This window comes from Macaca nemestrina, chromosome 7 (genome assembly GCF_043159975.1).
Source record: "Macaca nemestrina isolate mMacNem1 chromosome 7, mMacNem.hap1, whole genome shotgun sequence".
In the NCBI taxonomy this organism is placed as follows: domain Eukaryota; kingdom Metazoa; phylum Chordata; class Mammalia; order Primates; family Cercopithecidae; genus Macaca; species Macaca nemestrina.
This window is the reverse complement of record NC_092131.1, coordinates 107,557,794-107,570,477: the sequence shown is the minus strand read 5'-3', so window position 1 is coordinate 107,570,477 and position 12,684 is coordinate 107,557,794. Positions and strand designations below refer to the sequence as shown.

General features: G+C 41.3%; 1 protein-coding gene across 6 annotated transcripts in view; it reads right to left on the bottom strand.

Moving 5' to 3' along the window:
* The window catches only part of LOC105464724 (golgin subfamily A member 6-like protein 4), a 173,607-nt gene that overhangs the window by 3,728 nt on the left and 157,195 nt on the right, over window positions 1-12,684 (bottom strand). For 4 of the 6 annotated variants that reach the window (XR_011625270.1, XR_011625269.1, XR_011625273.1 and 1 more), the window contains one exon: window positions 96-572. Coding sequence is in view for 2 of the 6 variants with exons in the window: in XM_071099333.1 (XP_070955434.1) it covers window positions 453-572; window positions 2,234-2,284 (171 nt within the window). In the remaining 4 variants the exon portion in view is untranslated. Of the gene's footprint in view, window positions 1-95; window positions 573-2,233; window positions 2,910-12,684 lie in introns of those variants that run through there. The other 2 variants (XM_071099333.1, XM_071099332.1) reach the window with 1 other exon arrangement.

Here is a 12,684-nt window from a genome sequence, read left to right as displayed (position 1 = left end):
CCATCTCACCCTGGGGCCCTTTCAGTGACTCCTAAAGGGACAGCCTGATGGCAAGTGACTCTTCTCATTGGCCTGGCTTCCACTTGAGACTGGGAGTGAGAAAACTCAAACAGCAATGACCATTTTGTGGGTGTCCTGGGTGTTTACAGCAGGCCATGTACTAAGGAGTCTCAGAAAAACAACAATAACAAATCTCATTTAAACCTCACAAATAGATGTTTAAAAATCCCACCTCTATTATACAGATTTGAAAAGAGAGACCCGAAGATCTCAAGCAACTTGCCCTAAATCATATCTTAATGAATCCCTAATCAATCATTAGCAGATGGAGAGGCAGGATTCAAACCCAGAATTCTTAACCAGTGCCCAACAGTCCATCCACAATCTTAACAGTTTTCCTCTACTGCCCCTTAGGCCCCCTGTCCCCAGGAGCCTGGCCAGCCAAGACTCACATCCCCAGGTGAGCGGTAACCACCAGAAGCGGCGGTGTCAGGGCTACTGCCATTGATTTTCTTTTTCCTGTTAGCTTCTGCTGGAACGCCAGGGCTCTTCCTCTGCCAATATTCTTTTAACTGTGGGAAAGAAGAGCAGTGACACTCATGAGAACTATCAGCCCCTACAGCCACACCCTCCTTCACAGTTTTGACCAAATACTCTTCTACATCATCTGATTTAATGCCACCACCAACTGTACAAGGTGTTGTCACAATCCTTTAGTGACTGAGAGGGATTGATATCATGGCTAGAAAAAAAAACAAAGAAATGAAATAGTTAATACTGGAACTTAAGCTCCGTCTTCTGACTCCAAGGTCTGGGGTTTTGCCATGAATCAGCAGCTGCCAGGGACCAAAACCAGGGGCGGAGTTAGAACAGTAAACATGAAGCAGGCAGGAACTGTATGCCGTGTGGTTTAGAGTCATACATCCTCACATGTCCGTTAGTGTGAAGAAGTGCACCAGTACCTCTCACACTTTCATATCAAGCTGTCCTAACAGGCAGCTTTCCTGTTAAATCTGGGAATTTTTCAGAAAGAGGACCACCCAAGCCTGATTTCAGAGAGAAGTCTGGTATATGCTTAGAAACCTATGTGACTGTCATCGCTAAGGACATTAATGTTTGATCTGAAGAGAATCAAGGGAAACTGATGCTTCAGAAAGATGTCCCACATTCATCCTGTGGCACTCAAAGTACCCCAGGTTGAGATGATATGAGGAAGAGTCAAGCTATCTAGTTCAGCTTCCCAAGATCTATTCCACTGAAGATGAGCAAATCTCACTTCAGAGACCACTGACTGAAGGGCGGTCTGGTCCCAGAACCGTGGAGAACTCAGAAAAGAATGTTAAAGTGTCTCTGCAAAGTAGAAGCCTGGGAGAAAACCAAACCAAACCCGTTCTCCCATGGCCACCCAGAGATGCTGTCAAGGTTTTGAGCACACAGGGGAAGTGCAGGCTTTTCCCACTGTCAATGTCTATGTGAAGGGAGTAAGGCGGCCTGAAACCTCCTGCTCCTGGGTCCCATAGTCCCCATTCCCCTTCCAACTGGAAATTTGTGCTGTGACCAGAGGAACAGGAAATGGGGTGAGAAAACTTAGGGGACTGGGTTGTAAGATCAACGGCTGGTCTTGCAGCAGTAATGACAGTTCCTAGGGGGACTGTGACATCACTACATTCCATTCCTCCCAGTGGAGGGAACCACATCAGCGTGATGCCCGAGTCGCCACTCCATGATGGGGGAGGGAAACACAGGGTTTGGACCCAGGTCCTTGGAGACACCAGCCGAAGGAGCCCAGGGAGGTGGAGCTTGGGACAGCAGGAAGGGAGGGCAGAGTCCGCAGTAGGGAGCCCCGGGAGTCACCAGCCTAAAGTCACCCAGGGACGACTGGCGAGGGTGGGGCCTGGGGCTAGGGGACCCAGGTCCTGGGAGGTGGAGGCCCAAAGAGCCCAGGGAGGTCGGGCTTGGGGCAGCAGGAGGTGAGGGCCGAGTATGGAGCGGGGTGCCCCCGGTGTCACCCGCCCAAAGTCACCCTGGGGTAAAGATCGGCAAGGGCAGGGATTGGGCTGCTTGCTGAAGGGGTGGGGCTGACTGACAAGACTCTGGTGGGGGGGAGCCCAGAGTCACTGGTGTTGGGGGTCCCATTCCGGTATGCCTGAGGAATAGCATCAGCTCTGGCAATGGTCTTTTCATCCGAGAGTATCTGTGGTTGGGTTGGGGGCTATGACCTGGTGCATTTTACCTTTTTCTTGGCTGTGGTGAATTTTCCCTGTCGTGTTTTTTCTGACATCATGGGGTGCGGAGGGAGGCGGGGTTGGGGTCACATCAGCGAAATCCCAGTGAGCACGGCTGAATGCCTCCTGTCACCTACCAGGCCGCTGTGCAACTGAGCCAGAGGAGGCGTAACCAGGGCCCCACTAGAACTCAGAAGAGGGGCGTGGCCTTAATGCTGCAAGCCCATTGGTCAGTGAGAAAGATGAAAGGGAAAGGAAGCGTGGCCAGGTGGCAGGGTGTCCAGAGGGACCTGTGGCATCACAAGGAAAGCTGCCCATTCAACAGCTCTCCCCGCTCTACTCAGAAGGAGGGGAGGGGCCGCCCACTCTGGGAGAGGCAAGGGTCTGGCTTTTGCTTTAAAAGCTTTAAAACTGTAAAAAATAAACTTAAAAATGTATACATGTGTATACTTTATATATATGTGTGTCTGTGTGTGTGTATCTATGCGTTCCTCCAGAGCTGTCTTCATTATCCAGCTTCTATGCAAAGTCTATGATTTTGGACTATATTTTTCATCTTCAAATGGAGTACAAGAATTACCAGTATCACCTTAACTGAGATACAGATCCTATAAAAATGGAAAATTCATAGCATGCTTGATGATTAAGGAAGTAGACTATAGTATCCAACATTCCAATAAGACAAAATAATCAAAATGATTTCTCTTTTTTGGAAGAACGTTTCTCTTATTCTACATTACGAAGAGTTTTTTTTTTTTTCTTTTTTTAATGATAAGCATGCCTAATATCTTTAAAAACACAAAGCTTTTTGGCCAGGTGCGGTGGTTCACGCCTGTAATGCCATCACTTTGGGAGGCCGAGGTGGGTGGATCGCCTGAGGTCAGGAGTTCAAGACCAACATGGCCAACATGATGAAACCCTGTCTGTACTAAAAATACAAAAACTAGCCAGATGTGGTGGTGGGTGCCTGTAATCCCAGCTATTTGGTCGGCTGAGGCAGGAGAATTACCTGAACCCAGGAGACAGAGGTTGCAGTGAGCCAAGCTCACGCCCCTGCACTTCAGCCTGGGCAACAGAGCAAGACTCCATCTCAAAAGAAATAAAATAAAATAAAACACAAAATAAGTAAGAACACAAAGCTTTCAATTTAATAAGCACTTAAAACTCTCTACTTGTTTAAGAGAAATACAAGTCCCAGTATTCTAGATCACCTGACCTCTCTAAGCCTTGCAAATGAAACTGAATTTCTCACTTGATACTTGGCTATGATTTGCAATCATGAAAACCGAGAATTATGTCACTGTGTACTGCTTGTTACCTGAATTCCACACTAGGCTGGGATCAAGGGTTGAATCTTTCATGATTTTCTCCATAACCTGTGTGCTTCTTATCCCAGACCAAACTAAGTTTTTTTCTAGAATTCTACAGTTTACAGTTAATAGACAAGAGTGGTTTTCAAAATGTAGTCTATGGACTAACAGCACCAGCAGCACCTGAGATCTTTTTATAAGTGCAAATTCTCAGGTCCCACCCTGGGCCTGGTGAATCGGAAACTCTGGAGTAGGGCTCAGCAGTCTGTGCTGCAGTAGTCCCTCCAGGTGTTCAAGAACCTCTGGCATACGGCAGGCAGAAAAATATGTTTCCTTCTGTAGGTCCAAGCCAGGGATACCATATGTTCTGCCTTGTTATACAACAATGACATGCAATTAAAAGACATAAATCTCCTTCCTACTCCCACCCTCCATCCAACGTGTTTTATTTTTATGAGTTCAATTAGAAAACAAGTGGCAATCAGAGATTTAGTCTAAAATATATATTTACAAGTGTCAGTTCTCATCCAGCCTGATCTCATACAAAACTATTTACGTCCTCTTACACCTCAAGTTTGAAAAATGTATCTTCACAATGTGAGACTCAGGCACACTAGCAGTTCTATCATAAAACACCAAGTAGATTGGAATGTCCAACCTTACTAGAGAAGAAAAGTGGAATCACTGGCTATATTTCCAAATTGCATTCAACAGGAAATTTGAGTTTTTTTCACCTTCATACTTCCAATTTAATAGAATTAAACCAGAATACGCCATTCTTTCAAAGCCTCTAGCCAGGCAAAGTTTTACTGTATTATTTCTTGCTTTCAATGGATATAAAGCAGATTCCTGGTAGGCACATTTTGTATACCTGCAAAGATGCAGAACTAAACAGTTCCACCTGTTCAACATTGAAACAAAAGTCCTGTAAACCTCGGATGGTGAGCGCAATACTTCATCATTAGCCTCAAAGCCTCAAATATGAAAAGATACCAAGAACGCCACTAGCAATCAAAACTAAACTCTTGACTAGGAGCAGTAGTTCATGCCTGTAATCCCAGCACTTTGGCAAACTAAGGTGGGAGGATTACTTGAAGTCAGGAGTTCAAGATTAACCTGGGCAGCATAGCGAATTCACGTCTCCACAAAAAATTTTAAAAATTAGCTGGGACTGGTGGCACACAGCTGTAGTCCTAGCTACTTTGCAGGCTGAGGTGGGAAAATTGCTTGAGCGCAGGAGTTCGAGGCTGCAGTAGCTATGATTATGGCACTGCACTCCAGCCTGGGTGACAGAGTGAAACTTAGATAATTACATTTTCTCCTGCTCCTGTTTACACTGAAATCCCTCAGTTAAAAGGCTTTCAAATTTGGCAGGATAAAAATTAAGTGAAAAGTGACTTTGGAGCTTGGCTAGTGAGAGAAAGAAAGAAATGAAAGATAGAAGAAAAGGGAGGAAGGAAGGAAGGAGGAAGGGAGGGAGGGAGAAAGGGAACAAAGAAAGAGAAAGAAAGGAAAGGATGAAAGACAGAGAGGGAAAGAAAGAAAAAGAGAAAGAAAGAGAAAGACAGAGGAAAGATAAGGAAAGAAAGAAAGGGAGAGAAAGAGGGAAAAAGGGAGGAAAAAGCAAAGTAAGAATGGCAAGGAAGGAAGAAGGAGAAAGAAAGAATGCAGAAAGAAAGAAAGAAGGAAAAGAAAAGAAAGGAGAGGAAACGAAAGGGAAGGGAAATAAAGGAAGAAAAAATGAAATTACAAATTACTTAATGGGAGAAAGTTTTTGTAACCTCAATGACAGGTAAAAGGTTTGTATCCTTAGTCTATAAAGAAATCTTTAAAATTATTAAAAGAAAAACAAATGAATTTCAACTAATAATGGGCAATGGAGAAACTGGCACTTCTCACAAGAATAAAAATGGCCAATGGCATATAGAAAGATTCAAAAGCACTAGAAATCAAAAAAATGTCATGAAAACGGTGAGATTTTCTGTATAAAGGAAGGAAAGATGACAAACAGAAGGGGGAACCTGGAGCTCTGTCCTTGTTAGTGGGAGTATAACCTGAGTCACTTTTCCTGGAGGATAATTTGAAAATTTCAATGAAAAACCCTAAAAATTATTTTCCTCCAGAAATTCTACTTCTATGAATTCAGTCCAAAAATGTTTGCCCAAGTCCATTAAAATGTATATATAAGAAAATTCACCTCTGGGCTGGCAATGATTAACTTAATATACATCCAGCTGTTAAAAATGATGATGCCAGAATATATTGACTGCCACAGAAATATGCCCAAAATATAGTATGTGACAAAAGTATTATGATTCTAGTTTTAAAAAGGTTTATATGCATAAAAACATATAAAAAGCAACAAACTAGAATGTTTTGAGTGGCAAATGAAATATTTTTCTTAATATTTGTCATCCAAACAATTACAAAAGGGATCATTTCCTATCTAATCAGGGAGAATTGCTATTTTCATGTGTTTGTATTTAAATCTCTTTTCTTTTTCTTATTTTTTCTCCTGTATGTTTCCCATGTAGGTTAGAATCCCTGCCTCGTGATGTAAATCAGCCCATTTTTGGGAAGTGCGCTACATAACACTGCCCCATCTTCCTTTTAAGAGATCTGGAGACATTTTTATTTCAAATTGTTTTCTTGTTCTCAGTTTTTTTTTAACATATGAAATTGAGGAAAAGACAAAGGAAAGGCTGACTCCCTACCCTCCTGGGGCTACTCTTCCAATTTTTGCTGCTATTGTCATGTATTAATATTCACTGGGTACCAAAAAGATGGGCAGCCCCTTAGATCCTTTGTTCCTATCTCTTTCTCATAATCCTACTTCATTTCCTCATTCACTTATTTTTAAAAGGGTCATCTGTACAAATACATCGTTCAGAAAAATTTTAAATATAACTATCTATGAATGTATGTGGCAAAATCCCATTCACAGTCTTATTCTCCTTCCACAGCCAAACAATTTTAATTGGTTTCTTATATATCATTTCAGAATTTATCTTTGCAAATACACATGTATATTCTTATTCTACTCTTCTCTCTCAACACAAAAAGTAGCATACCATTCATATGATGCCATTCCTTGTTCCTTTTATAACACCCACACTATATATGTGAGTTTTTCTACATGAGTACAGAGGTCTTTCTCATTCTTCTTTACAACTGCACAGTATTCATCGTTAACTTGACCAATTCCCTGTTGGTGGACACTGAAGTCATCACTATCATACTCTTACAAACAATAATGCCAAGGAAAACCACCTACACATGCCAAGTTCATTTCTGGATCTGCCTTTGATGAAGCCTCTATTTGAATCACCACAAGGTCACAAGGCTGAATAGTTAGCCCCATTTTTAGTTTCCATTATGTACAGCAGTATGTAGCAAAAGACTCCCCTGGGCAAAGCAAATGTGCTCTTTGGGGATTTACTTCTAAACAATAAATGGATAAACAGAACACCAAGGAGAAATCTTTCTATTTAACCATGCACATGGATGTGTATAATACACGTATATGCATAGAAAGTATACAATAAATCCATCAAAGCATTAAGCATTGTCTCAGTATGGTGGATCTGTGGAGTGCTTTGTAGACAGCCCTCCTTGCCTATCAATTCTTTCTAGTTTCAAAAGAGTGAATATGTACTATTTTTGCAACATAAAATTTCAAAAAATATTAACTCAAATTAAGCTGGATACATTTCTTCAGTCTGTCCTATATTTGTATGGTGCTCCAGACTGCTCAAATATCACTTCGTTTATTTTTTTTTTTTTCTTCAAATCTAGAGACAGGCAGAGTCTTGCTCTGTTGACCAGGCTTGTCTTGAACTCCTAGATCCTCCTGGATCCTCCCACTTCCACCTCCCAAAGTGTCGACATTACAAGTGGGAGCCATCATACCCAGTCGACTTCATTTGAGAAATCTTTCCCCGGTATTCGATATATTATGAATAATTCCTTTCTTCTTGTTTAGGTAGCATCTTAGTCATGTCTCTATTACCTCACTGGTCACATGATAATCAGTTGCTCACCCATCCATCTCCCTTGATTGCTCATGAGCTCCTCGAGAAGAGTCTGATTTTCAGCACCTTGAAAAACGTGCAATACATATATGCTTCATACGCAGAGAAGGAAATGATATCACCACAATGTAATCATTCCCAGAATTCAATGCCTGTATTTGTAAATTGTTCTAGATACTCTGCCAACAACCTGAGAATGTTATGCTTTTTCCCTAAATTTCCATCCATTACTGAGTGTCTACAGTCATAGCTAACTCAATTGCAATGTGACCTCTGGCCAAGCCCATTCATAGTTTTTATTTTAGTTGATTTTTAATTTTAATTTTTGAGTTTCATAGTTTCCTTTTTGTTTTTTTAATCTAGCAGTGTTTGGTAACTTCAACATCACTATATCCCTGTGTCTTTGCACCTACTGGTCTCTGCTTGGAATAATATCTCAAGGTTTTATTCACCTGGAAAAAATTTCTACTCATCCTTAAAGAGTCAGCTTAATTAGGCCAGGCATGGTGGCTCACGCCTGTAATCCCAGCACTTTGGGAGGCCAAGGCAGGCAGATCACCTGAGGTCAGTAGTTCAAGACTAGCTTTGCCAACTTGGTGAAATCTCGTCTTTAATAAAATTACAAGAAATAGCTGGTCATGGTGGCAGATGTCTGTAATCCCAGCTACTCAGTAGAGTGAGGCAGAAGAATTGTTCAAACCTGGGAAGCAGAGGCTGCAGTGAGCTGAGATCACACCATTGCACTCCATCTTTGGTGACAGAGCGAGACTTCATCTCAAAAAAAAAAAAAAAAAAAAAGGGAAGGTATTAAATAATACCTTCTCTGAGAAGCCTTTATATCTTCCTATTCTTTCAGTAAGAGTTGAAAATTCCTCAACTTTTGAAACATTTGTGCCTCTATTACTATGTGTCAGTCACTGAACTGAGTGCTTAGGATAGAAAGAACGAAATGTAGACCCTGCCTTTATGGAACTCATGGTCTAGCATGGAAAACAGCCATATGAACAAATAACCACACTACAGGTCCTCAGAGCTCAAACCCTATCCTAAATACTGCTAAATTAATATTCTGTGAGGTTTTGAAAGTACTAGGGCCAGAGACAATATCACTGTTGGGATGAATTTACATCCAAGTGCACATTGGGCCCTCATCATCCAAGGTGATATGTGTGTGCCTCTTCCTTGCAACCCACCAGGGCCTAACACATCATATCACCACTGTTGAAATTAGGAAACAGGCCTAGAAGTCCAAGAGCTTGACCAAAGTAACTCAGTTGTTAGGTAGCAGAACCAGGTCAGTATGATTCTTCTTCAGTATCCTGCCAGTTACCTGGGCAAGTGGCCTCAAAATCAACAAAGGACAAGTATAGATTGACATGCTTCAACGGAGAGAGGCTCAAAAGGAAGAGTTTATACACAAGAATAGAACAGAAATGTTTGAGAAGTATCTCTGGGGATGTGAAGTAGGAGGGGGCACACCAGGTTTCACCTTGGTCAAGTGAATTTATAATTCCAACCTGGGCCTCACCCCTGAGCTCCAGACTTAGTTATCTGTTTTTCTTACTCTAATATAAAATCCGCAGGGCAGAACGTAATCTCTAGGTCGTTCACCACAAATTAAAGCAAAATCTGGTTTATAGTAGGTACTTAATAAACACATGAACTATCAAAGAAGCTAAAGAAATGTTCCACACTCTTGCGGGAAGGGATTACCATGAAACAGACCCTAGCAATCACTTACAAATACAGTTGACCCTCATTATTTGTGGATCCCACATTTGCTAATTTGCTTACTTGCTGAAATGTCTTTGTAATCCCCAAATTAATCCCTGTGGAGCTTTCAAGGTGATTCATGGATATACACATAGTAGTGAAAATTGTGTCACTCCTTGCACACGTCCCAAGCTAAGGTCAAACAAGGTGACCCTCGGTCTTCTTGTTTCAGCTCTCATTCAAAGATGACCCGAGGACAGAGACTGTAGCAGGTACTGTAGTGTGGTGCAAGATGATGTGGCTCTGGGGCCAGTTGGACGGGGTCTGAATCTTAACACTGGCACCTGTTAGTGGAGAGACCTCAGGCAAATCACTTAACACTTCTGTACCTCCCTTACTCTTTGGAAAGAAAAAATTCAATCTATCAGGATGAGTGGTTTTTAGGATTAAGATTATAACCTAAGTGAGATGTACATATGTACATATTTACCTTGGAAACAAGGGCTTAGTATTTGATTAATTCAGTGTTCCAGGCAACTTTATAGAATATTACTACTGCAAATAATAAGAATTGACTGTAATCATTTATAAAGAAAGAGCAGAGATGTAGACAAAACAATTACTTGGATGAGCTAGAGACAGGCTTCAAGAAGCTTTTGAAGAAACAACTTCACCAGACACATAAGGTGTGGGAAAGGTTTGCAAAGAGAGAGAACGGTGCCTACAGAGAGAGGTCTAGATGGTAGAAAAAAACAGGTAGGTTCAGGAAATGGAACTTGGGAAGTCTAGAGCAGTAGAAGATGAGGTCAGAACATGGTGCCCCAGCGCTTCTCTGCACCCTGTATACACCCTGTACTGCAGAACCTCACTCTTTGCATTGAATTCTTGGTTTCTAGTTCTCTCTTCCATTAAACTGTAAGCCCCTCAAGGTCAAGGTCTCTAAGAAATCATAGGTCCAGCCCTCTAAATTTGCAAACAAGTTATTATTAAACACAGATACACCCAAAAAGACTACAAAAATAATGTCGGATTTCAACTGCAGTCATAGTTCACAACTGGTATAGATTTGCAATTTGTCCATGATTTTCCCCTGACAACTGCTGTAACCATGTCATAAACCCTTTTCATTGTTTTAGACACCCAGACATTTGTTAGAATGTCTGGGAAAAACATTCTAAAAGAGCCAGAAAGATGTTGGTCTTTTTAGTGTAAATGATTGATAGGTTGATTGACTGAGATGGGGTCTCATTATGTAGCCCAGGCTGGTCTGAAACTCCTAGGTTCAAGCAATCCTCCTGACTCAGCCTCCCAAGTGGCTGCAATTACAGGCACACGCCACTACGCTGGGCTCTAGTGTGATGTATTTACAAGGCTTAAACATACGGCCCATTAGACAAGGCTGCCACCTCAGACTAAAGATTTCCTTTAATTCACTCTAATAGACTTATTTCTCTATATGCAAGATAGAATTTTACCATAGTAAAACACAAGGAAGCATATTGATGTACATATATGTTACAAACAGGATAAGGAAAGTAATATAATTGTCTCCACAAAAGCTTGCAAAACCCTGGCCAAAACACAGTAAACAGGATGCTAAACTCACAGCTTACATTTCTCCACTGAGACCCAGGAAAAACAATGCCAGTTTTTGTGCAGTCACAAAACTAAGCACTGTGAGAATTTGTAAGATTTGGTAAACTTGTATATTCTTCCCCCCCTGATACACAAGTAGCCAAAGGAGTCTATCAGTCTTACCCCAACAAAGGAGGTTCAATCTCCAACCTCCAAAATGAAACCCTCACTGTCCAATATCTGAATTTATATTTCCAAACATCTAAAATCTTAATGAAAATGAAGAGCAGTGCATTAACTTTCCCCCCATAAAATTCTTGGTATAATTTTGCTTAGGTGTGACACAGTTTGTGCTATTATCTAAAAACATGGATAGAACCAACATTACTAGAAACCAAACGAAAATACTGTGAAGGTGAAAAGGGGATGGGGAGTGTTGTTTTAAAACAGATTCGGTGCTATTATTCTCCACTCATAGATTGGGTGTGATCAAATGACATCGTGCTGTACAGCTAAGTATGTCCTATATTTTATGACAAAGTAGGGTAACAAATTATTTATTGAGGACCTGTTGGGTACACAGAGGCATGCTAGAAGCTGTAAAAGACTTGATTCTTGCCCTCAAGAAACTTTCAAGGTTGTACACAGCCTGATAGAAGGTAGTCAAAAAACAAATACTTCAAGGACTATCCATCTCAACTACCTTAGGTATTTACTTTACCCTTCTACAAGTCTCCGAATATTTCCAGGCCCCCTTTACTATCTCTGATGGACTCTATGGCTCAACATTCTTTATAGCCACAGGCCTTCATGGTCTTCACATTATTATTGAATCTGCATTTCTATCTGCCTCCTTTGCCAATTAAAATTCTACTTTCCATCCAATCACCGCTTTGGCTTTGGAGCTGCCGCCTGATATCGACACTTCATAGATATAATATGACTATGCTTATATGCCTCTATCTACTGATGAGGATCCTACTCTTTTAGTATAAATAGTGCCATTGACTTCCAATCAATTACTTTTGATAATATTCAAAGTATTGGATAATATCTGATAATACTCCTAAAACAAATAATGAGTGATGTTCCCTCAAATATGTGTATAATCAAATGTGAAATGGAGGAGAAGATGGGGAGGACCTTACACTCAGAGACTGTATTCAGGTCTTTGTAATGGCATTTATTTGACATAATTATGCATTTAAAAATAAGTAAATTTGTCATCAGATCAGTCTGAAATTTATAGACTTTCGTTGGTGTGAAACATATTTTATATATAATCATTTACCCATGGGAATGCTTTTGATCAATGTTATCTGTTAAAGATTTCAGTTCTCAATATTTCCACTGTTAATAGTATATATCTTTTTGGAGCTGATCTGGAGAATTCGAGGACCACGTGCTAATTGCTATTTGATGTTATTTTGGTAGGACAATTGATCGGCTTTGGGTTGCAGGGAGTTGGAATTTGAAGGTGGGTCTGAGTCTACAGATCTTGCCACTGACTTTTGGCAAGTCTGTTGATTGTGCCTTTGGAAGTGCCTTTATTTTTATTTTTATTTTTTTTTTGAGGTGGAGTCTAGCTCTGTCCCCCAGGCTGGAGTGCAGTGGCGCTATCTCGGCTCACTGCAGGCTCCGCCTCCCAGGTTCACGCCATCCTCCTGCCTCAGCCTCCCGAGTAGCTGGGACTACAGGCGCCCGCCACCTCGCCCGGCTAATTTTTTGCATTTTTAGTAGAGATGGGGTTTCACCGTGTTAGCCAGGATGGTCTCGATCTCCTGACCTCGTGATCCGCCCGCCTCGGCCTCCCAAAGTGCTGGGATTACA